General features: G+C 49.0%; 1 protein-coding gene across 1 annotated transcript in view; it reads left to right on the top strand.

Moving 5' to 3' along the window:
• DNAH5 (dynein axonemal heavy chain 5) overlaps positions 1-22,875 on the top strand; it is a 111,149-nt gene that overhangs the window by 10,978 nt on the left and 77,296 nt on the right. The window contains exons 2-3 of the mRNA XM_076069536.1: positions 21,502-21,636; positions 22,612-22,696. Of these exons, the coding sequence (XP_075925651.1) occupies positions 21,502-21,636; positions 22,612-22,696 (220 nt within the window). The remainder of the gene's footprint in view (positions 1-21,501; positions 21,637-22,611; positions 22,697-22,875) is intronic.

Below are 22,875 nucleotides of genomic sequence, written 5' to 3'. Positions count from 1 at the left end.
TACGGTGTTTTTTTTGGAATATTTAGCAGTTTTTTCCTGGATTTTCTGTTTGCACAGTCACATAATCACTTTAAGATGTTTTCTTGTTCGTGTTTTTGTTTTTTTGTTTGTTGCAGTTGCACCCGATTAAAGAGCCGAATGGCTCACAGGGCTCTACCAAATAAATGAAAAAAAATGAAATGAAATGAAATTGAAAGGTGCCGCTAACAGAACTTGCCCCAACAGTCTGTTAAGGCTATACGGGGTATCTTTGTCGTTATTGTGAGTGCAGATGCACCGCCTTCACACCAAGTAGCTATGCCGCTGCCACCACATGCGAAACACATACTGGACATTTGTGAAAAGAGCTTCATAGCTCATCGGATTCCTCCAGTCTAAATACAGATTCCAATTTTTGCCCACCAAACATCCCAAAAAGCAGGCATCTCACGAAAATGAGTTTTGAGACTCGGCGGGTCTTTCCCGGTAAATGAATGTTCTCGAAGCCATGAGGCCACCATATGACCGTGCGGTGTGCGTGTGCGTCCAACTCCAGTGTCGTCGCTATCGAGCGTGCAGGCGGTCCAACTGCACCGGAGCTCAAATCCTAGGTTCCAGACTACAGAGGCGGGGGGGGGGGAGAAATCAGACACGGTGACCCCATTTCATGCCTTGCACCAGGGGCCATTCCAATTACGTTGCACCACTGACCTGGCTTGACTCCTTTCCACCGTCGGTGTTGTCAGTGACCAACATCAGAGGCATTGGAGGCACCAGACTGCGATTGGAAACTCCACATTCCTGGTGTCGATCCGATTGTGTTGCCCAACAGAAATTCTGGCTTGCGATGGAGCAAAGACGGTCACTGCATCGTTCGCTTTCAGATGCGCTTCTGCGGCCATCTGGAACGCTCTTCCTTCTGATATTACAAAGCTACTGGAGTTGTCTCGCTTTTAGATCAAGATTGAAAACTCATTTCTTTAGAACTGCTTTTTGCGTTTAGATCGTTGTCCTTCTCCCGCAACTCTGATTAGCACGATTGGCTATGTACGTTGCGAAATAAGTTCAACATACATACATAGTTGTGTTTTGGTAAACAGTGGCACAGCCCCCGTAACGTTTGTGTGGTGTGGCGGCGTGTCCTGCTGTGTACATTGCCATTTACCGGTGATTGGCATACTGAGGTTAAGGGAGCGGTATGGCATGCAATAACAGATGGGAAAAGACCGCGCGGCATTAGTCGTTAAAACTCACAGCCGAGCAACGGGGATTATGCCAACTTAAAACTCCCACCTGTTGCGCTCGCAACATCCTCGGCAGTAGATAGCACAATAGCTGTGAAGCTATAATTGTAGAGGGAGAACAACACAAATGTTGAATGGCAAATTTAAATTCAGTCGATGTACTTTGTGCAAAATATAATTGCTCCTGCAAACTATTTGAAGCTGGTGAATTCTGGGTGGTGCGGTGTGGTGGCCCGGTGGTCATGATCAAGAGCCGGAGCAACAAGGGCGAGAAATGGAGAGAGAGAGAGTGTGTTTAAGGTGATGCAGGTGAGCCTCGCGGAAAAAAAAGACGTTATAGAGATCGGCCGTGTCGTCCTCTAGGGATGTCAGTTAACGTGGATTCTTGAAGCTCGTGGTATGTGCAGCATATTGCGTGTGTAAGGGTTGTTGTGCTAAAATTTAGAGTACGTTGTATTGAATGAGTTCACGTGACCACTGCAGCCTCTAGAGGCCGATACATTCAATGCAATTTTTTTTAAAGTTATATATTTATTGTAATTTTTGAAATATAACCCTCCATCACCCGACAGGGTCAATCAAGTCAAGTTGTCAGTTGGGCAAATATGACCATTGATTTGGTTTTGCCGAAAATCGGAGGAGTGTTGAAAAGCAAGTTTGACAATTGTAAACATTTGAAATTGATTGGCTCTGTTGGGTGGTGGAAAGTTATAGTGAGAAATGTACGTTATGACCTTAAACTAAACTATTTATTTTTTATTTTACCAGGTAAGGTCCACTGAGCTGTATAGCTCTTTTTCAAAAGTGACCTGGCCACAAATTAGAACTCAGCGAAGTGGCTTATCACGTGTAAATTTATAGTAGCAGCCAATTACTCTAAACGCACATGGATTCTAAATGTGGAAAAAAACCGGCTACAGGGAGAGAGGCATACAAACTCCAAATATACAGCAGGTGTCATGGCTGGGTTCGACCCCATGACCTCCTGCATACCAGGCGAGGGAGATAACATCTCACCATCGCAGCATGCCTCTCATATTTGTCGTAGAAGCTGAGGTTTAAAAAAAATCTAATCATGATCTTGAATCAGAAATGTTCATTGTATGACACGAGAGTGCATCGTTACGCCACCGGCATCCTACCACTGGACTGCTTTGGGGCGATGTCATTTATGCCTGTTCATGCATTTTTGGTCTTTCTCATTAATAATACACCGGACAAAAATGTCAAAGCATTGGCCTGTCTTGTGGCTGCCTTATGTTTAATGACGATTGCATAACAGCCTTTAGAGTTACCTTTTTTTTAATGAACCGACTGCCATCATGGCCGAGCAAGACTGGGCTTGCAGTATGCAAGGTAAACGAGACTGACTTTTGCAAATACCTAGCGTAACGGCGCAGTGTGCTGTGGCACTTTTAGGGCCCGTGTTGTGTATACACCCACACCCACGGTCACACAGAGACAGCTACGTACAAAGATCCCCCATATAGAGTCTTAAACAGACTGCCCGAGAAAGTGCCTGGCAGTGAGCGACTATGATGGCTGGCATGGGACGGGAGGGTGGGCAACATCACTGGCACGGCACGCACACATGCACACGTCTCCATGAATATCACACAAAATACAAAGATTGCCTGTAAAGTTTATGTAGACTGCTGGGGAAAGTGCTGTTAGCGAGCACGCAATAAGGTCGACATGACCCAGGACCGTGCCCGACCGTCTTTGTCTCCCCAGTGGCAATGTATGCATATCACACCAGGTACTCATTTAAATTTGAGTTAACCTAGGGGAGATACAGAATTCGTTCAGATATCACTCACCACTCATGTTAGCTGCGTCTGGGAATTGAACTCAGGTCACCGGGTTCGTAGTGGCAGTTTGCTAAGCACTTCGCCACAACTCGTTGAACACCAACACGCACATTCGCACACTCATACATAACACACACATACATGCATAGTTGTACATGCATACACGTACTACAATAACCACCATTCGCCACTAAGTTCAAATGGTAGTATTGGGTGTTAAGCGGGAATGGAACCCGGGTCGCCAGGTTCGCAGCGCAGCGCGGTAACTGCTACGCTACCGCTCCCCGCAAAGACATATATACACACACACTGACATGGCAATGCACACACACATATTACCACACATTAGCACACATGAATACAAAGACAAAGATCCCCCTAAATAGCCTAAACAGACTGTTGGGACAAGTGCGCTGCGCCGTCCTTCGCCAAAGGTGCTCACAATGATGCACACAGCCACACAAGGTGTGTTTATTCCCGCGCCATGCCGGTGCAGATGCCTTGCCGAGTGTGGCAGCTCCATCCGTGAGCTGCGACAGCGTTTACGGGCAACCTTCACGCACACATGCACTGGCGGCGAGCGCCGGTCCCACCGTGAGGCACTTGTGAATTCATCTGCCCCCCCCCTCCCCCGAGCGAGGTAGGGCAACGGGGATGGTAAAGATGGTCATGGTGACAACAGTCGGCACTTCGGTTTGAAAGGGACGGTGACATCGTTCGCTTGCAGTGAGAGCCAGTGCCGGATTATCCTCGTGGCACAAGTGGCTACATATGTAGCGACGGGCCCCGCACTTTCAAGGGCCCCGCGCTAAATGCTTTCAAGCTATCAATTTCGGTTCAGTGATTCTGCACTTGCTCTATTACTATAGTACTATACCGCCTTCGACTTTTATGAACGACTGGGTGTTTAAGGTGAGCGATTTGTCGTATTATTTGGCTGTATAGTAAATGAAAAAAGTACGATTACTTTAATATGCAAGTAAAATATGTATGTGTTTTTTTTTTCATGCTACAGGTGACGCACTAGCTTAGTCCGGCACTGGTGACAACATAATGAATTAACCCCCTGCCACACACATATCTGTAGAGGATCGTGTGTTCTTGCTCAACACATGCGGCTTGTCGTGCTAAAGTCTTCTTTCAGTTTTTTTTCCACGCAGCATCTCAATTTGTGATGCTATTGCTCAACCCAGAAAAAAACCTCGCTTTTCTCAGAGGGATCTTTGATTTTGGAGAATGTTTTGTCGGTCCTGTTTTTTCAGTTTGTTTTTTGGCTTTTGAATAGAAACCGCAGTGCCCGGAGAAACCCACGCTGAACAATGTAGAACGCTCAAACTTCTGTAAATGTCAGTTTAACACGTATAGTAGGCTTTCGCGACCTATTTCCACAATGTAGGGGATTTTTGTTGGGTTATATCGTATTAATGTAAATGTGTTGTTAAACCCACCATCACCCGACACAACCAGTTAGTAAGGTTGCATTTGAGCGACTTACTTGGCCGTGCAGATTTTGTCACGGTTGTACATAGTGGCATGTGGCTGAACGCTGAGAATGAAATGTGGCACTGCAGTTACTCCCTCTTGGCAAAGATGATTAAATAATTCACATTGCACACATTAATTTCCTCCCTCTGTGGGCTGCGCTCCCAGAATATTTTTTCTAATTTTTTGTTATTGACCGCTTGGATAATCATTATGCATGTTAAATAAATAAGTAACCATCCCTATATAAATTTTGATTTAAAGCTTTCGTGACTGCAGTAATTCATATTCTTAGTTTTTTCGGTAAAGTCACGTTAAATTTATGCAAACCGACACACCTGATGATGACCGTTTGAGTTATGGTCGAAACGTCGTGAGAATTTTTTATTGTTTTATATATATTTTGTTGTTTCTCTTCAACGTGACTTTACCGAAAAAACTAAGAATACATCCCTATATAATTTCAACAAGGTCTCCCACTATATACCACACACACAATAGCTCTGCCTGCTTATCAGCAGCTATAATTTTTGTCAATTTCTCTACCTCTCTCTGCTCTGAAGAAGGGCCATTTCCTGAAACATCAGTTCACGCTATATTTGTATGTTATCAGGCAACCCTGTGTTAATATCACTGCTGAATGGAAACCTCTTCACACCCTGTGGGTCATACCGCACCATGCTGCTCAATGCAGATCAGTGAAGGAGTGTGCCAGGACCGTTTCAGATACCACTCACCACTGATGTTAGCCATGGCTGGGATTCATACTCTTGTTACCGGGTTCACAGCCTGGTATGGTAACCACTGCACCAACAAACCACCCCCGAACCCACGCTTTACCTCACCAAAAAACAATCTTCAAAATCAACCGACAGTAAACAAAAACATACACGGCACAAAACATGCGTCTTGGCGTGGCATACACGCCGTGTGCGCACACTCGCGCGCGCACACATACACGCGTGCTGCTTTTAAAGACGTTGTTTTGCGAGTGACCGCCGGCCGTGCAGTTGTTAATAATCGGGGCAGCGGGGCGGTTAAGACTCCCTTTGACAGGGGCCACGCCGCGCTGCCTGTGTATACAGCCGCTGTTTGCGCCCGTTGAGCGTCCAGAGGGCTGGACGTCACCGCCCGTCCCCCTTTCCGCCTCGCGTGAGCCCACTCCTCGCCGTTGGACGAACGAGCCGGCGAGCGCAAAGCGGGGATCGGTGGGGATTGGCGGCGTTTGGGGCCGCGGGCGTTAGGACGGCTCTCGGCCATTGACCGGTCTGCTCGCCGGTCACCGGTTTGAGACGCGCTCTCCGAGACGGGAGACGGCTGCGGTGCGAGCGTGCTTCCCGTGCGCAATGCCGAATGTAAGTTTGCTGCATTTGGAGCGGTGGTCGAGAAAGCGAGTTCGCAAATATGACTGGGGCATTTTTTTGCCGTTCGGTGAGGTTCATTTTTTGCATGTATTTTGTTACGAGGGTGGATATGTCAAGAAGTAGACACAACTGTGGTTGTGTGAATGAGTGGGGCATAGAGTGCTGCTTTTGGAATGGTGCGTCATGTTGTAAGCACTAAACTTTGACCTTCTAATTTAAGTTCGGCTGCCTCCCCAACAGAAAAAAAAATCACTCCAATGTCTGGGTGATCAGCCCGGGGCTGAATACACAGTGAGGCAGGAAGAGACTTCCTGTAGCGGTGAGGAAAATGATAATTTGGCACAATCTGTCCCATGGGTAGAGGTTTTATAATTATGGGTTTTTTTAAATATATTTTTTCCAAAGTTAAATATCCAATTGTGCTTTCACATCGTGTCATTAGATCAAATGCCCAATTGGAAATCTCACAGAGCACTATGGATGTGTATGTTGAACTTCTTTCATACCATACGTAGCGAACCGTACTAACCTGAGGTGAGGGGAAGGAGCAGTGCATCATTCTGTGTGATAGAGATCTGTCAGAATAAGATATCAAAGAACTGCTTCTGAGAAGTGATCTTTCAGCTACAAATTAGGGTTGTGCGCTTTCCCACACACCTTACTATGGAAATTTATCACGTGGCATTCAAAAGAAATGTATTGTTTTTTTTCTTCTTCTCAGAAATGTAATTTAGTCACATTAATTGAAAAACCAAATTGTGACCGGGCTGAGACCATTAACCCAGTTTAATCACAGGTTGTTACTGCCTAGATTCAAACTTAGGACCTCAGCGGTGCTGGCTTAGTACTGGGACGCGTGAGCCACGCAGACACCTCTTGTAATAATGTTTTATTTTCTGAGACCGTTGTGTTTATCGGATCTAGCCCAGAAGGAAAGTGGATTCATTTTTTTGCACCTCGTTTTGCACGAGTGCCAGGTTGTCACATTACAGCTAAATTAATCGCCACAGGCCCGTGGGGTATTTGTCGGCCATTGGTAGTGTGGCTGTTACGATTGTGGCAGCTCGGGTGCACGCACCGGTGATCAGGGATGGTGCTCAGGTGCCAGAAATCCCAGACGCAAGGTTTTGTGACATTCCATTGACTACGTGATATCGTGAGTTGATTTTCGCGTGCGTTTGTGTAAATTTGCCTTTAATTTGTGTTACACGCGATGCAAATGCCAACGTGGTTTAAATTCTACATGCCCCGAACAATGCCCCTTTTGCTCAAATGGTGCCAGATCTGTGGATCGTTCTGCTTAATCTTATAAGGGCATCGACAAGTTTGAAACCGATTCAAGAACACACTGAAGGCTAACTTCTTTCAAAACATTCTTTATGAACAATGGCTTGTGCATTGTATAAGATATAGATTGTTTACTTCATTGTATTGTATTTTGTTTGAATGGGTTTTTATTTCCGCATAGTAAGTGTAGTTTGTTGTGTTTATATATCCCTGGGAATTTGGTTCATTTTGCATACGCTTCGATATGTAATGCCTGACATGCAAGGTGCATTCAAAATACCGTATGAACAAAAACAAATGAACGCATTCGTAAACAATTAGTGTGGCCTTCAAATAAAAATGTAATTAATCGGTGGCGTTTTGGGCAATGACCTTCTGCAGCTGGGCCATTGTCTGAAAAATTACAGATTATATATATTTCTTCTTTTAAGGCCACCGTGTTGTTGACGAATGTGTTGAGATTTTTTTTGTGTGTTAATTGTGTGTGTGCACCACTGCCAACGCAGCAGCATCGCCAAATAATTTGTTTACATTCAAAATAGTAAACGTTAATAATAATAATAATGCACGCTACATGTGTAACGTGTGTACGATTACAGGCAACCGTTTATAATTTCACTGAGGTGGCATTTATTCGTGTGAACAGTTTATGTGAACTGAACACACCGATTAGCACCTCCGATTAACACGGTTGGCTACATACGGTGCGAAATACGTCTCTGGTGTAGTCCAATCAGTTTCAAAGACGATACATTTATTATCAGAGCATGTTTGTTTGCAAGTTTTGCCACAAGTCCGTGTTTGTTAATGCAGACTTGATGCCTTGCAAACGGTATCTGTTTAGTGTTTGAATATCTTAACGCCTGTTTTATTGCTCGGAAGGCGAAAGCCTCTTCTTACTTTTCACCATTTTGATACTGGCAAAAAGGCCCCATAGATAACACATACATATAAGTATCCACTTCAATTTATGCAATCGCCTGTAACATCATCATCATGAATGGTCCGTATCCCATAAATCATCCGCTGGCTTGTGTTTACCGGCCATCGCTAGGTTTCCGCAAAGAAGCAATCTCGCTGTGCAAACACGCGGTGCCTCTGCGTGTGTGGGACGTGGGAGCGTGCCAAGCTAGGGGGGAGGGGGGCGGTGTGTTTGGGGGGGGGGCTGAGAAGTGTGGGGGGGGGGGAGAAATGGCAGTGGCTACAGTTTCTAGGTGCTCAGGTGGCGCCAGGGCCGGCAACCTTTCAAAGAAGAAAGAGGCAATTTTAATTCTTGTTTTTTGTCTTTGACCAAAACAGTTGGAGAGCCGCCATCACACGCAGAGCTACTTGTACACAAACACAGCAGGTATACAGCAGCCGGACAAACAAATTCTGACTTAAATAAACAAAATAGGTGATGGAACAAACCGCGTCTATTTAGTTCCCCCCCTCCCCCCTTCCTTCGTTATTATTTTACAATACAGTTCGACTGTTGTACATTTTGTTGTCACAAAGACATTCCAGAGTGACTCATTCACTGCCACATTAATAAGTTATCTTTACGTTAAATAACGTTTAAGATTTACGTTTTTTTTATATTGAAAGCAATGCTCTCCCGCAAGGGGGCAAGCCAAAGAGCAGCCATGCGACTCCGAAGCCTCGGGTTGCCGACCCCGTTGCTCCAGGGGTCACAGAGGCCACGGCAGTGGAGGCGCGTGAGCGCTGTCCCTTTAAAGCTTTAAAGCGGCGTGGCTAACTGTTGGCATGGCTCCCCTTTGGGACAGCTTGTGGGGCTGGGGGAGGAGTTTTATATTCACCGGGCGATCAGATCTCAAGATTTGTTTCTGTCAAAGTCATCATCGCCATGAAAACTCGACATGTTCATCAGTGCCACTGTGGCGTTAAAGTTAGGCGAATACCATCCGCGACGTTTTGGGAAATTTCCATTTTTTATAGCGCACGTGGCTATTTTGTATTTTTCCTTATTGATGTTATTGATGGAACGTGTTGAGTGTTTTTGTTATGTGTGCTTGTCCACCACTGCCGATGCAGGAACACCAACTAATGTGTATCATCATCATTATGATCATCATCATGATCGAACATACCGAGCAAATGTTTTGTGTGAGGAAGTACTGCTGATTCCTTGCCACAGTCATCATCGCCACCTCCCTCGTTCTATCATCGCGATTATAGCATTTGCACCAGCTTTGGAAATGTGATGGAATTTTTGACGCGCTAAAACAAACAGGAACGTTGAGCCAATATTGCTGGGGCGACGTTTCAATAGCATCTGGTCGTGAGATCAATGTTAGGTTTCGATTTCTTAGCCCTGGACTGGGAGGATACTGCACGAGCAATTGTGGTGCTCGTTAAGCAGTAGCGATCGCTCGTGGCATTCATTTTGTTTACATGGAGAGACAGGGACATAGGAGGGAGGCGTGCGATCTGCTAATCTGTTTTGTTGCTTATATTCTCCACAACGACGCTGACGCTTTGTTATTTTGTGTCTCGTGTAATTGGGTCTCCCTCGTGTGCGCGGGCGGCACGTTTATTCAAAGCTCACGTCAAGCGCACACACGCGCGCACGCACACACACGCACACACGCACGCACACGCGCACGCACACACACGCACGCACATACACGCACGCACACACACGCACGCACACGCACGCACACACACGCACACACGCACGCACGCACGCACGCACACACACGCACGCACACACACACACGCGCACACACGCACGCACATGCACGCACACACATGCACACACACGCACACGCACGCACACACACACGCACACACGCACACACGCACGCACGCACGCACACACACGCACGCACACACACACACGCGCACACACGCACGCACATGCACGCACACACATGCACACACACGCACGCACACGCACGCACACACACACGCACACACGCACACACGCACGCACGCACACACACGCACGCACACACACGCACACACACACACGCGCACACACGCACGCACATGCACGCACACACATGCACACACACGCACGCACACGCACACACACACACACGCACACACACACACGCACGCACACACACGCACGCACACGCGCACGCACACACACGCACACACACACACGCGCACACACGCACGCACACACACGCACACACACACACGAACACACACGCACGCACACACACACGCACGCACGCGCATACACGCACGCACACACACACGCACGCACACACATGCACGCACACGCGCACGCACGCACACGCACACACGCACGCACACACATACACGCACACACACGCACACGCGCACGCACACACACGCGCGCTCTCGCTCGACAAACATTTGCGTCATCGGCAAACGGACGCTTAAGACGACGACGACTTGAATATCCATCCTCGTTTTAAACCGTGTGTTTCTGGAGGTGCACATGCATGCTCGGACTTGAGTTGAGCAATAAAGTAAGAAAACAAGCTGCGTAATAAAGGAACCGCGACTTGCTGCGCGGCGGCTTCCTTTGCACCCAGGAGTGGTTCGGCTCTCGCTGGTAACCGAGGGATCGCGCGCTAGGGTGTGTCAGCTTTGTTTGGCTGACTCAGTGTGTATGCCACGTGTTGCCACGAGAGCCCGGCTTCTCCCGGCACCGTGTGCGGCGTTGATCAGCACAGGCCACCTCCGCCACCACCGCCACTGCAGCCGTCACCACCGACACCACCCATGACCATCACTGCCATCGTCGTTACCGCTGCCACCACCACCACTGTGATCAATGCCGTCACCCCCGCCACCGTCGTGACCATTACCATGAACAACACCACCACATGACCGCTACCGCTGCCATCGCCACCGCTACCAACTCTTGCCATCGTCAATACCGCTGCTACCCCTCGCCACCACTGACACAGCCAACACCACTGTCACCGTCTCCTCCACTGTTGTCACCGCCACTGACACAGTCACCATTGCCTCAAACACTGCAACTGCCACTATCACTGCCCCGACCACCTGCACTCGTCTCACCATTTCTACTGCTACTATCACTGCTAATACTGCCACAAATCATTACCACCAACACAGCCAACGCTCACAACCACCACCATTTTGACTGCCACGCTCATTGTGACCACTGCCATTGCCACCACTTATCAAGTGACAGACAGCCCCCACCACCACCACCATGTCACCACTGCTACCCCCATGTGTCATTGCGGCAGGAGCTTCTCCCCGTTTCAAATGATTTACAGCCCGAGCCACCACCGCCTCATTCCAAGCCTCGTCTTTAATTTTTCATAGTAGGTTATTGCCGCTGCCCATTAGCAGGGCACACACAATGGGAAGGTGTGAACAGGTGTGGTCAGTGGCTGTCAGAGGCAGTAACTCGATCCGTCAGAGACTACATCCCTGCTTGCTTTCGCCCCTCGCCAGAGGGCAACACAGGCTTGGATTATAGCTTTGGCACCAGCAGGTGAACAGGGCGGGAAGTGGGATGGTTAATTGTCACTGCGTTGTAAGTGCTGTGGCTCAAAGAGGGTGTAAGGCTGGTGGCACAACGGGCAAAAAATGGTCAGAGGGCCCAGTTTCATTCATTGCACCAGTGTGCCACGGTGGCGAGATGTTAACTACCTCGCCTGGTATACAGGAGGTTATGGGTTCGATCCTGACCCAGACGTTTGCTGTATATTTGGAGTTTCTCCCTTTGATCGCGTGGATTTTTCTCCGAGTCCTCCGTTTTTTCCCTCCACATTTATAAACATGCCTTTTGAGTATTTGGATGCTATCCATTTACACATACGTCACTTCGTTGAGCTATAATTTGTGGCAAGGTCGCTTCTGAAAAAGAGCTGTATAGCTGAGTGGGCCTTACCTGGTAAAATAAAAAAAATAGTTACGTCTTTAGTTTAACCATGCTATGCCAGTAGTGGACTTTTAAAACATATATTAAAACAGTCCATAATTAAATTCCCCCCACTTTGAAGTTTTCTCACCTGGCTAGGAGGCATCACTTTGTGATCAGGGTTAGGCAATGCACATTAGAAAATTGGAGATTTACTGGAGCACTTGTTTTTTTATGCACGAATGTAAAAAGTAGAAACTTTTTTTGTCAGAATAACATATTTCAATGTGTAATGAGTATAACTGTGCACCACACCCTGTATCAGATAACTTCCCCCCAAAGATGTCACAAAACGACTTCTTAAGTCACTTTAACAGACCTCTATTTCCACATTAGGGGACACCTTTTGTGTACCCTGCAAAGGCAACTTAATCTCGTGTCAATAAAAATGCGGGGTTTTGTTTTAATTCCGAGAGCCGGAATATTCTGTTTGACTCGGCCAAAACATCAACTCCTTCCTCTTGCTCGGTAAACCGGATGATTCACCAGCGACTGGAACGCCGATTCAAATCTAGTTTCTTCGCTGGACTGTTGAGTGCCATTATGAACCCCTCTGAGCAACCTGGCAAACCCTCGAAGTGGGAGGTTCTTGAACGACCGTGGCAGTCGCTGACCTGCAAATGACCCCCGCCCCCCCTTGCTTGCTAAAATAATTCAGTGAACCATTTCTGGCCCAGATAATTCAACATTACCACCGCCGCTGCCGCCCACACAAATTAGCCCTTGCGCGTCGACGTGGTGGTGCAGTTCGTGGTGTAATTAAAGTTGTCCCATTCTGTTTGTGTCATCAAGAGTCACTGTTTAACCGTCACAATATTCAGACTGAGAGAGAGAGCGCCACACTGTGGATTGCAGTTGGTCAGACGCAGACAAACGGAAGCAACTTGGCGGCAGGATTCAAATAAAAACTGCGGCTGGATTTTAGCCTAGATTTGAAGTTTTCGTGACTGCAATGATCCATACTTTTTGGTTCTTCACACCTGATGACGGAAGCTTGTGTTGCCTCCGAAACGTCGTGATTTGATTAACTTTAATTTTTATTTTTACCTACTAGACTTTACCGAAAGAACCAAAAAGTATGGATTATATCATGCCAACTTTATTTGTATGAAGTAACCATCGAGATGATGTAAATTTGCCGGTTGATCCCTACAACGCAGCACTTTGCCACAGTACCAAAATAATAGTTTTTTTTTAATGCGTCGCTAATTTCCGAACGGCATATTCCCCATTTAGCCGGCTTCGTTAAAGCTCCTATTGATTGAAACTATCAAACCCCTTTCCCCTACCCCACACCTTTTATTAACACATTGAAAACCTACAAGACACTCGTTAAATCGTGCCCGTTTCCATCACGACGGGAGTGTGTGCGCGCGTGTGCGTGTGTGTACGTGTACGCGTGTTTGCGTGTGCGTGCGCGCGCGTGTGTGCGTGTGCGCGTGTTTGCGTATGGGTGTGTGCACGTGTGTGTGTGTGTGTGCACGCATGTGTGCGCGTGTGTGTGTGCACGCGTGTGTGCGCGCGTGCGTTGCTGCGTTGTTGCCTACGCGGCTTGCGAAAGGAGCCGGCTCCCCGCACGAGCGTTATCAGCGCTGCAGCCGAGCCTCCTGTTGACGCACGCCCTGGCTCTGACCTTGCCAAGCTGCATCACGAGACGTACGCGCTCGCTCGCTCGCTCGCGTGTGTCTGTGTGTGTACGTGCGGTGGGGAGCGGTAGTGTAGCGGTTAGCGCGCTGCGCTATGAACCACAGTTCGATTCCCGTTCAAGGCCCGCACCGGTGACGATTATCAGAACCGGTCCTAGGCCTCCCCTAGGTCGACTCAGCCTCAGATTTGTACCTGGTGAGATGTGTAAACTTCGCCACTAGGGAGACAAAGGCGGCCGGGCGTGGTGTTGGCCACCCACCCACTTCGTGCGCCGTTCCGGCCTTCAAAGGTGCTCGCTAACAGCACTTGCCCCAACAATCTGTTAAGGCTATACGGGGGATCTTTGTGTTTGTACGTTGAACTTCTTTTATCGCACCGTACGTAGCCAACCGTCCTCATCGGAGATGCGGGAATGTGATGGCGTCAAGACATTAAGAGTTGAGGGCGCAGCCCTGAAATTCCTTTCTCGTGCCACTGCTGGCAGAAGGGGATCCACAGGAGAGCCTTACTAGATAGCTTTTGGTCTACTCTTCCACACTGACAGTCATCTTGGGGGGGGGGGGGGCGGGGGTGGCGGGATTTAAGAAACTTGCACTATTGTTGCATTGGATCGAACTGACATGGCAACCAATTAATTAATTGATTAATTAATTAATTAATTGGATGTGTTTTGTGATGTACACGAACTATCTGGTCCTCTGCTCTTCTTAGCACGTAGCATGGAATGGCCCGCAGAGGAGATATCGGAGAACTACTTGTGAGTTCCTTTAAAGTGACCTCCGATCCACACCTTAAGTGCTGCTGCATCTCTCCTCTGCCTCTCCCACTGTAGAATGTTTTCCATGTGGTAGTCAATGGCAAAATCCTTAATTCTCAGAGATGGCAAAACGAAGTCAAAAACAGAACTTCAACATTACGGCTTTTTTGGTTTCCCATGATTGCTATTTGGGTTATATCGCTTATATACAAAGACAAATTGTATCGTACATCCTCCTCGTATGTATGTTTGTTGAACTTCTTTCGCACCGTACATAGCCAACCGCACCCCGCACCTCCTCCACCCGACACAGCCGAACAAATCAAGTTGTAACGTGAACAAAGCTTGCCCATTATTGATCGTTTTCAAGAAAACCATTTGCCTTGAAGGCAATCCCCTTCAGCATTCGACGATTGCCTCATGACGAGCCGAGTGTTTGGATGTCATCGTGCCGAACAACGCGGAGCTGCGCAGCACACAACCGTCAACACCGCCGCAGTGGTGCGTTGCGTGCAGCGTTCAAAACCACTTGGCCACATTTTGTCTTAGCCCCAACGCAGCAACGGGGCAACCGTACCCCCCCCCACTCCTCCTCGTCATCTTCGTGGTGTAGCGGTGCCTCCGGGCGACCACACGCAGATGAGAGATGGAGCGCGTCGCCCCTTACATCGCCGGGTGCCACGGTTCGTTCTTTGCCCGGACAAAGGGGGACCAGCCCACCCGTTACCCCTGCCGCGGTGGGCCTTTGTGGCCGGGAGGTTGGTGGAGTTGTCCAAAGGATGGAATTTATTGCCGATTGGTGGGGGTGCGGGGTAGCTGTGGGGGGTGGTGGTGGTGGTGGGGGTGTTGGAAGGCGGCGGAGGAGGAAGAGGAGGAGGGTGAGAGAGCGGCGCTGGGCGTGCGACATTCGCTCGGTCACGTGAACGTGCGCTCCGAGAAACCGTCACGGCGCAGCGGCCGCGTTCTTCGGACGGCGACGACAGCGACGACGGCTACGACGAAAAAAAGCGACGACAAATTATCTTCAGTTTGACGTCAAAGTAATTTCGGCTGGGCCATCCTCCGCCAACCTCTGCGGGGGAAAGCCGTTGCTAACACAGCGCGATTATAAGTGGTACATTTTTGTTACACGCGGCTTATTCGCGAAGTGAAAAAATTATTCGGGGTTGTCAGCCCTGAGCTGGGGTGGGTTGGGGTGGGGGGGTGCCTCTTGCTGAGCTGCGAGTCACAGAGAGAGGGGGGGGGGGCGGTGAGCGGAGGCGACCCTGAGCGGTGACGACTCCTGGGAGTCGTGGCTCGAGGGGAGCCATGGCACTGTTGGAGCTGGGCCGTCGCCGTGGGAGAGGAGAGAGCATGCAGACGGTCATTCCCAACAGCCAGATCACGGCCTACAAAGTAGGGATGCACCCCCCTCCCCTTCCGAAGGGGGACAGCGTTAGCTGTCTTCGGGTCGTGTCGCGGTGTGTTTTTGTTGGCGTTTTGTTGTTATTTGTTTGCCATGAAGTATTGTCGACTCTTAGGTGATTGTGTTTTCATAGTGGCCAGGTTTTTGGGTCACCCGTTGAGACAACTCTCCAGTTAAATGCTCAACTGATATAACAGCTGCTGAGGTTTTCTTGAGATGGTCAGTGGTCTATTAGGTTTCACATTTGTGTCTGATGCATGACGTTTTTTTGCATTTACCGTGCAAGTACTGCATTGTCGCTTATGCAACCAACTGCCCTGTGTTTGTGTTGGCGGATTGACATCTCCAGGTATCTGCGTGAAGACATTTCTTAAAGAGACATACATTTGTAAAAATAGCCTGGCTCGGCGGTGGTTTGCCGGTTGCACAAAGCACCCTAAATAATCTACCTCCGGCTTCACTTGAACCATTTTAAATGGCCGGTAGAGTGAATTCCACTCAGGATGTTTTGGGCCACCGACCCCAGGAATTTAGCTGCTCATCTAATGCCTGCCTCACTGACGTCTGTAAATCTAGAATGACTGCTCTGATATCAGCATACCTGTCAACTCATACGGTTTTACCCCGTATTCTTGTACAGGGAAATTGAGTTTTCAGGTCCATACGGCGTACAGCCGTTTCAATACGGGCAAAAAAGTGTCTATTTGTTTGTGTTTCTCCCTTGTGATGGGACTTTGTAGAATGAACGTTGAGATTTATAAGGGTACCGGTGACCAACAAGGTCTGAATTGGTCTGTAATAAGGTAGACAGTGATACGGACTTGACAGCTATGGGCAGGGGCGGAGCCACAGGGGGGCTGGGGGCGGCTCAGCCCCCCCTGAAATTTTGGGAAAGTCGGTAATCGGGATAATCGGATATCCGGCTGCTGCAAAATTCTGCAGGCTGCCACTTTGTGCTGCCCTGCAGGCTGCCACCTTGTGCTGCCCTGCAGGCTGCCACCTTGTGCTGCCCTGCAGGCTGCCACCTTGTGCTGCCCTGCAGGCTGCCACCTTGTGCTGCCCTGCAGGCTGCTTGAGCGGCAGCCTTTCAAACTTATCAGCGGCTCCGACCTATTAATAAACTCCGCGTTCAAATCCAATAAAATTAGTTTTATACATTTGTGGCGCCCATTGGAAAACATAAACACTGGATATCTCAGAATATTGAGTCAGCCCCCCCAAAGTCAAAATCCTGGCTCCGCCCCTGCAGGAATGTATCAGAGACTGTCTCTAGGGATGCAGCGACCAGCAACATTTGAAGTATCTAGCCTGTGGATGTCTCGGTAATAAAACACTGATCAGCATCTCCCATGAAAAAAAGTGAAACTGCTGGTCTCAATGGACTTTCATCGTACTTAAGTATAATTTGCAGCAGTGCAGCAATGTATTGCTGAATGAAGGCCTACTGTGTGAATTGTCGGACTTGTTTGACCATACTTCACCACGCGGGTAGAATGGTGAATGGGGGAAGGCCCGGGACTGGTTTAGAGTATTAAAAGTATACGGTCATTAATGTGCATTGTGTGTTGTAACTTTCTGACCCGCTGCTACTGCACATCTGGGGGAAAATCGCTTCATAGCTCATCGGATTTCTCCAGGATAAATACAGATCCTGATTCTGCACGGTTATGTTGTGCAATATACAACAGTATTATAATGTATTCTTCTTCAGTGAATCACATTAATCCACAGGAAATGAATGGATGAATGGTTCCTGAGACTCTTGCATTCCTCCCGCTCTTCAGGTGCCGGATTATAAGGGGCACTCAGAACGTTTTCTGAGCGAGATGGTTAAAAAAGCGAACGCTGCCTTAATGGAAGGCTCACTTCAAAGCCCCATCTCAGTGGGGCCAATCCCGCGTGTCAAGGAACACGGCGACCACCGTGGAGTTGTCGGCTTCTGCATCGACAAGTCAATAAAAAATATTGGGTATCGTGACGTACGCGCATTCAACACGAATAATATGTTTCGAAATTCAAATGGTGTCCTCCGTACAGGAGCATCTGAATACGCTGTACGAGGCAACCACTGAAATGCAAACTGCATGATACGTAAAAAATAAACCCCAACTAAAATTAAAAAAATGCGAGCTGTAACCTCCACGCTATCAGAATCAGACTAGGACTTTGTTAATTCCTCTGGCAAGGCCCAATTGAGTTAATCAGCTCTGTTACAAGGGCGGCCACAGTCCAAGACTGTCGGCAGTGGCGGCAGTGCAGAATCAGATTATTGACTTATACTGGAGGAATCCGATGAGCTATAAAGTTCTTTTTCACAGATGTCCAGTAGGGGCGGGTAAGAATGTTACAACAACAAACAAGCAGATCATTGCAGGGTGCAGGGAACCTGCGAACTGACAAGGAGCAAAAATAACAACAGCAGCAACAACAAATAATTTACACAAAACCCACGCCAGAACTCACCGCAAACAGGATAAACAAAAATCCTTGTCACAGACTTGCAAGTAAAGAATCCGTGTGCACAGCCTCATACATAATGCAGCTTGGTCGTAGCGTTCGTAGCAATAGTGGCAGAGGTGATCCCGCAGCGTGGCCTTAACACACATGATAAATGTGCTGTGACGTTTACTAAGCGTGTGGAGTATTGCAGTGGCAAAGAGGAATGGGAAGGGGTGACGATTTGGATGTAAGTGGAATTGTGGTTCATGTGAGGAGAGTGTCGTGATATTAATGATCCCATTGTAAGAATTGTTTTAATAATTGCCTCGTCTTCCAGTGTGTTACTCCGAATACTACACGTGTATATCACAAACACAAGGAGAGAGGACATTCCCATTGTATTAAACTAAAAAGAAACTATTTTATTTTTATTTTAGCAGGAAAGACCCACTGAGCTATATACGGTAGCTCTGGCCACAGATGATAGCTCAACAAAGTGGCCTATCGTGTGGACATTAACATCAGCCAAATACTCTAAGCCAGGGGTCGCCAACCTGTAGCTCTGGAGCTGCATGCGACTCTTTAAGGGCTATTTCGTGACATTATTTATTGAGGACCGTCTCATTCACATGCATTGCGGCTCTTGAAATATTGTGTTTTAAACCGACTTTGAACAAAAAAATTACAGCTCTTTTTATTTTGCTTGCCGACCCCCTGCTCTAAACGCACGGCTCTCCACTGACCAGGTCCTATTGGGATCACGCGTCCTGATAAATTCGCACCCTGCATTGGGGGACATTTACTGGGGAATTTGCATCTGCGACGAGAGCCGACCCGTGCTGAAGAGCCGCAAGTGCCTCCGGATTGCTCCGTCGTTCGGCGCTGGTTCGGCACACTTGAGTACCTAAACACCGGAGCAGCATTGCCTTTCTCAAGGCACCGCCCGGCAATCCACTCACGCTCGGCAAAACGCTGCGCGTAATCGACCCCCCCCCCACCCTCTGTCACGCGTCGCTGGCGCCTTCGCACGTGAAGCCCTCGTTTTCGCAAACAGAAGCCCGGGGATTTTGGGCGTGTTGTTTGAACGATTGAAATGCTCACGTTTTAATTGAATTGCCACTCCGGTCACTACGCAGGCAGCGGTCTGAGCAGTGGTCACTGCTACCCATACTGACGTAGAGGCCAGTGCGTGCATGCTGCGTGCGCGCGAGATGTGCGTTCACCTGTGTGCATTGCTGGTGAACCGGGTGTGTGGGGGATGTGTGCCAATGCCACAACAGATACATTAGCAATCCACAGTGTCTGGAATTATTGAATTGCACGAGACATTATTGTTGTTGTTATTAATCACACGGCGAGTTTATTTAAAGTTGCGTGAGACTGAAATAATTGAATATGGGGCCGTCCATAAATGACGTCACGCATCTGGGGGGGGGGTTGTGACGATGTGTGACGAGGGGGAGGGGTTTGAGTTACGTCACATCAAAATGCGTAACTTTAAATAAGTATAGACAACACGTTCTACTTAATTAAATAGACTTTTTAATAAATGTTTTCTCCTGACAACATCAGAGTGCAGCGCCACATTAAATACGCACTACAATGACAATAGTTTAAAGCGATTTGAAGCATTTTTTTTGGGGGGGGGGCAGAGTCATATTTGAGGGGGGTCTGACTTTTTGTGACGCCATGTGACTAGGGGGGTCAAAAATCGTCCAATATCGCGTGACGTCATTTATGGACGGCCCCCTATATTATGACAGTTTTTTGTGCCCTCGGTGACCGTGCTGAGGACCATTGAACTCTGTACACTTGAGAACCCAATTTAAACTCGGGTTCTTAGCAGCGCCGGCTCGGTGGCACTCCGACACGGTTCATTGTGATCTGCGTAAAACTCTCAGCCGCATCGCTTGGCCCATGGTTCCTTACGCTGGTGGCAGTGAGCTCGTGAGCCTTTGCCTGATCTTGATACTGCACACTGGGCATGCATCCCATCCGTACTTTTGCCAATTTTTTCCTCTGTCCCTCATTCCACCTGTCTGTCCATCCATCCATCCATTCATTTCGTCCGTCCATCTGTATGCCCATATTTATGTTGTCGGACAGTTTCATGGCCTGACGCGTGTTGTGACGGGAGAGCAAGCGGCCGGTGAGCTGCTGCCGAGCGTTTGTTGATAACAAAAGCAGCCCGTGCCACCGCAGTGAAAAGACCACGCAGCTCGGAGTGATTTGTTTCACCCTGGAACGCAGCCACAACGGCTACGGTAGTGACGTGACCAATGTTTTACGGCTGCCTGGTCCGAACGCCAAGTTTTCACTGTTGTTCAGAAATAAGAGTTCATTTGAAATGCGTGCCCAGGCCTGGCTCAACGACCGTATGTATGTTGTACTTCTTTCACACCATACGTAGCCAGCCGTGCTAATCAGTGGTGATGGTTGTGTCCTTGTCCTGGCTGTAAATTGTTTCGTGTTTATCTCCACGCGGTTGTTTATGTTCGCGTGACACCGTGCGCAGTCTTCTTCTTCCGATGTCGATTTATGGGTGTGCATGCATCCGTGCGGGGTCTGTGTGTGAGCTTGCTTGTGGGTAAATGATGGGGCGGTGGCGCAACAGTGAGCGCCGTGTGCTACGAACCCGACGACCTGAGTTCGGTGCCCGGCAACGGCTAACATCAGTGAAGATACCTGAATCAGTACTGGGCCTCCTCCTTAGGGGCCGTCCATAAATGACGTCACGCACCTAGTGGGGGGGGGGGGGGTCAGACATTTGTGACGATGTGTGACGAGGGGGGGGGGGTTTGAGAAATGTGACGTCACATCAAAATGCGCAAACTTTAAATAAATATAGACAACACGTTCTACTTAAATAGACTTTTTCATAAACAGCACCACATTAAATACGCACTACAATGACAATAGATGAAAGCGATTTGAGGCATGTTTTATTTTCAAAATGGAAATATGGTTTTTGAGGAGGGGGGGGCAGAGCTTTGTGACGTCATATTTCAGGGGGGGTCTGACTTTTTGTGACACCGTGTGACTAGGGGGGGGGGTAAAAAATCGCCCAGAATCGCGTGACGTCATTTATGGACGGCCCTTTAGTCGATTCAGCTTCAAATGAACGCCTACATGACTGCCCGCCGACAGAACCTGCCCCAACAGCCCGTGTGGGGCTCCATGGGCTGATCCCTTCCTTCGCGTGCGCAGCAAAAGCTAAAGGAGGAGCGCGATGCCAAGCGGGCGCAGATGGACGGGCGGCACGAGCACGTGCTCGCCGTGGTCGCCTCCTGCCTGGGCCTGGAGCGCTCGGACGTCGAGGAGGCCGTGCTGGACGGCACTCAGGTGAGGCTGGCGCCGTGCGGCCGACGGGGCGCGGCGACCGACGAAGCGCCGGCGGCGGCCGCGCCGTCGAAACGAGCTCCGTCGCTCGGGGAGGGCGCTGCCCCCGCTCGGCGCTGATCGCCCGCTTCGGCATGGGGGCTGCGCAGACGAGCCGCGAGTGCGCGCCGAGCTCGAGCCGCGGGCGTGCGCGCACCCTCGGGTCACTGTAAACGAATGTCGGTTCCCTCCCCATGGATTTGTTCTGCGTCGGGACGTGTGGCCAATTGCAATGCGGAGAGGAGTTTAGGAAGCGTGAGGACACCAGAGGACCCGGGCGATCAGCCCCGCGCCTAATTGACGTTGAGCCTCGTAAGCGCCGTCGATATTGCACGGTTCATACTGCTGATCATCGTAGCGGGGGGGGGGGGGTTCGATCGATGGCAATCAACCAATCAATTTCAAACTCATAACGCGCCGTAATTGAGCGAAAGCCGAGACGGGAGCGTGGATGGCAGTGAACCAGACTGGACGTGAGGGACGCTGGACATTAAGAATGTTTTCTTTTTTTAATATGTGGGCTTAAAAACGCCGATCATCGTGGTTGACCGGACGTCAGCAGGCAGCGCTGTTCATGACCATCGAGGCCGCCGATGAGAAGCTCCATTCTGCCGACTTTAGCCGAGTTTGGTTTTACACTCAGCAGGTCTTTTCCTTGGCGAGCGTAGTTTGCATGGTGGTGGTGGTGAATATTGGAGGATGACGTCACTCGGGGAAGTTGTTGGTTCGCCGGTTGTCTCGTGGCCTTTTTTGTTGACAACCGTTGCGCCGGAGATGAGCTCAAAAGCACGAACAAGTGACCAACGAAAACTTAAACATTTTAAATTAAAAATAATAATATTTTGCCAGGTAAGTCCCACTGACCTGGCCACAAATCAAAGCTCAACGAAGTGTTGAGTACCATTTGACTGTTGTTATCACCCGTCCCCCTCTGTGCAGATCGACAGGATGGAGCGGTTCTTTGTGAGCGGGGGGACCCCCCACCTCATGTTCTTCTACCAGGATGCGGAGCACGGGGACGCAGGTGAGGCTGAGCGGCGCGAGTGTGAGCAGTGGGGTAGTGGTGAGTGATCATTCAGGGGCGCGTGTGTGCGAAATTCGGTAAATATCTTGGTAAGAATGGTGAGTAACAGGGAGGATGCTGTGTATTGAATGGCATAGGGTGTGCGTAATGGTGAGGATGAGTGTGTTAGTGGCATTTGG

The sequence above is a fragment of the Petromyzon marinus genome, chromosome 25 (assembly GCF_048934315.1).
Source record: "Petromyzon marinus isolate PM22_M1 ecotype Great Lakes invasive population chromosome 25, UKy_Petmar_22M1.pri1.0, whole genome shotgun sequence".
NCBI lineage: Eukaryota > Metazoa > Chordata > Hyperoartia > Petromyzontiformes > Petromyzontidae > Petromyzon > Petromyzon marinus.
This window is presented reverse-complemented; position numbering and strand designations above follow the sequence as displayed.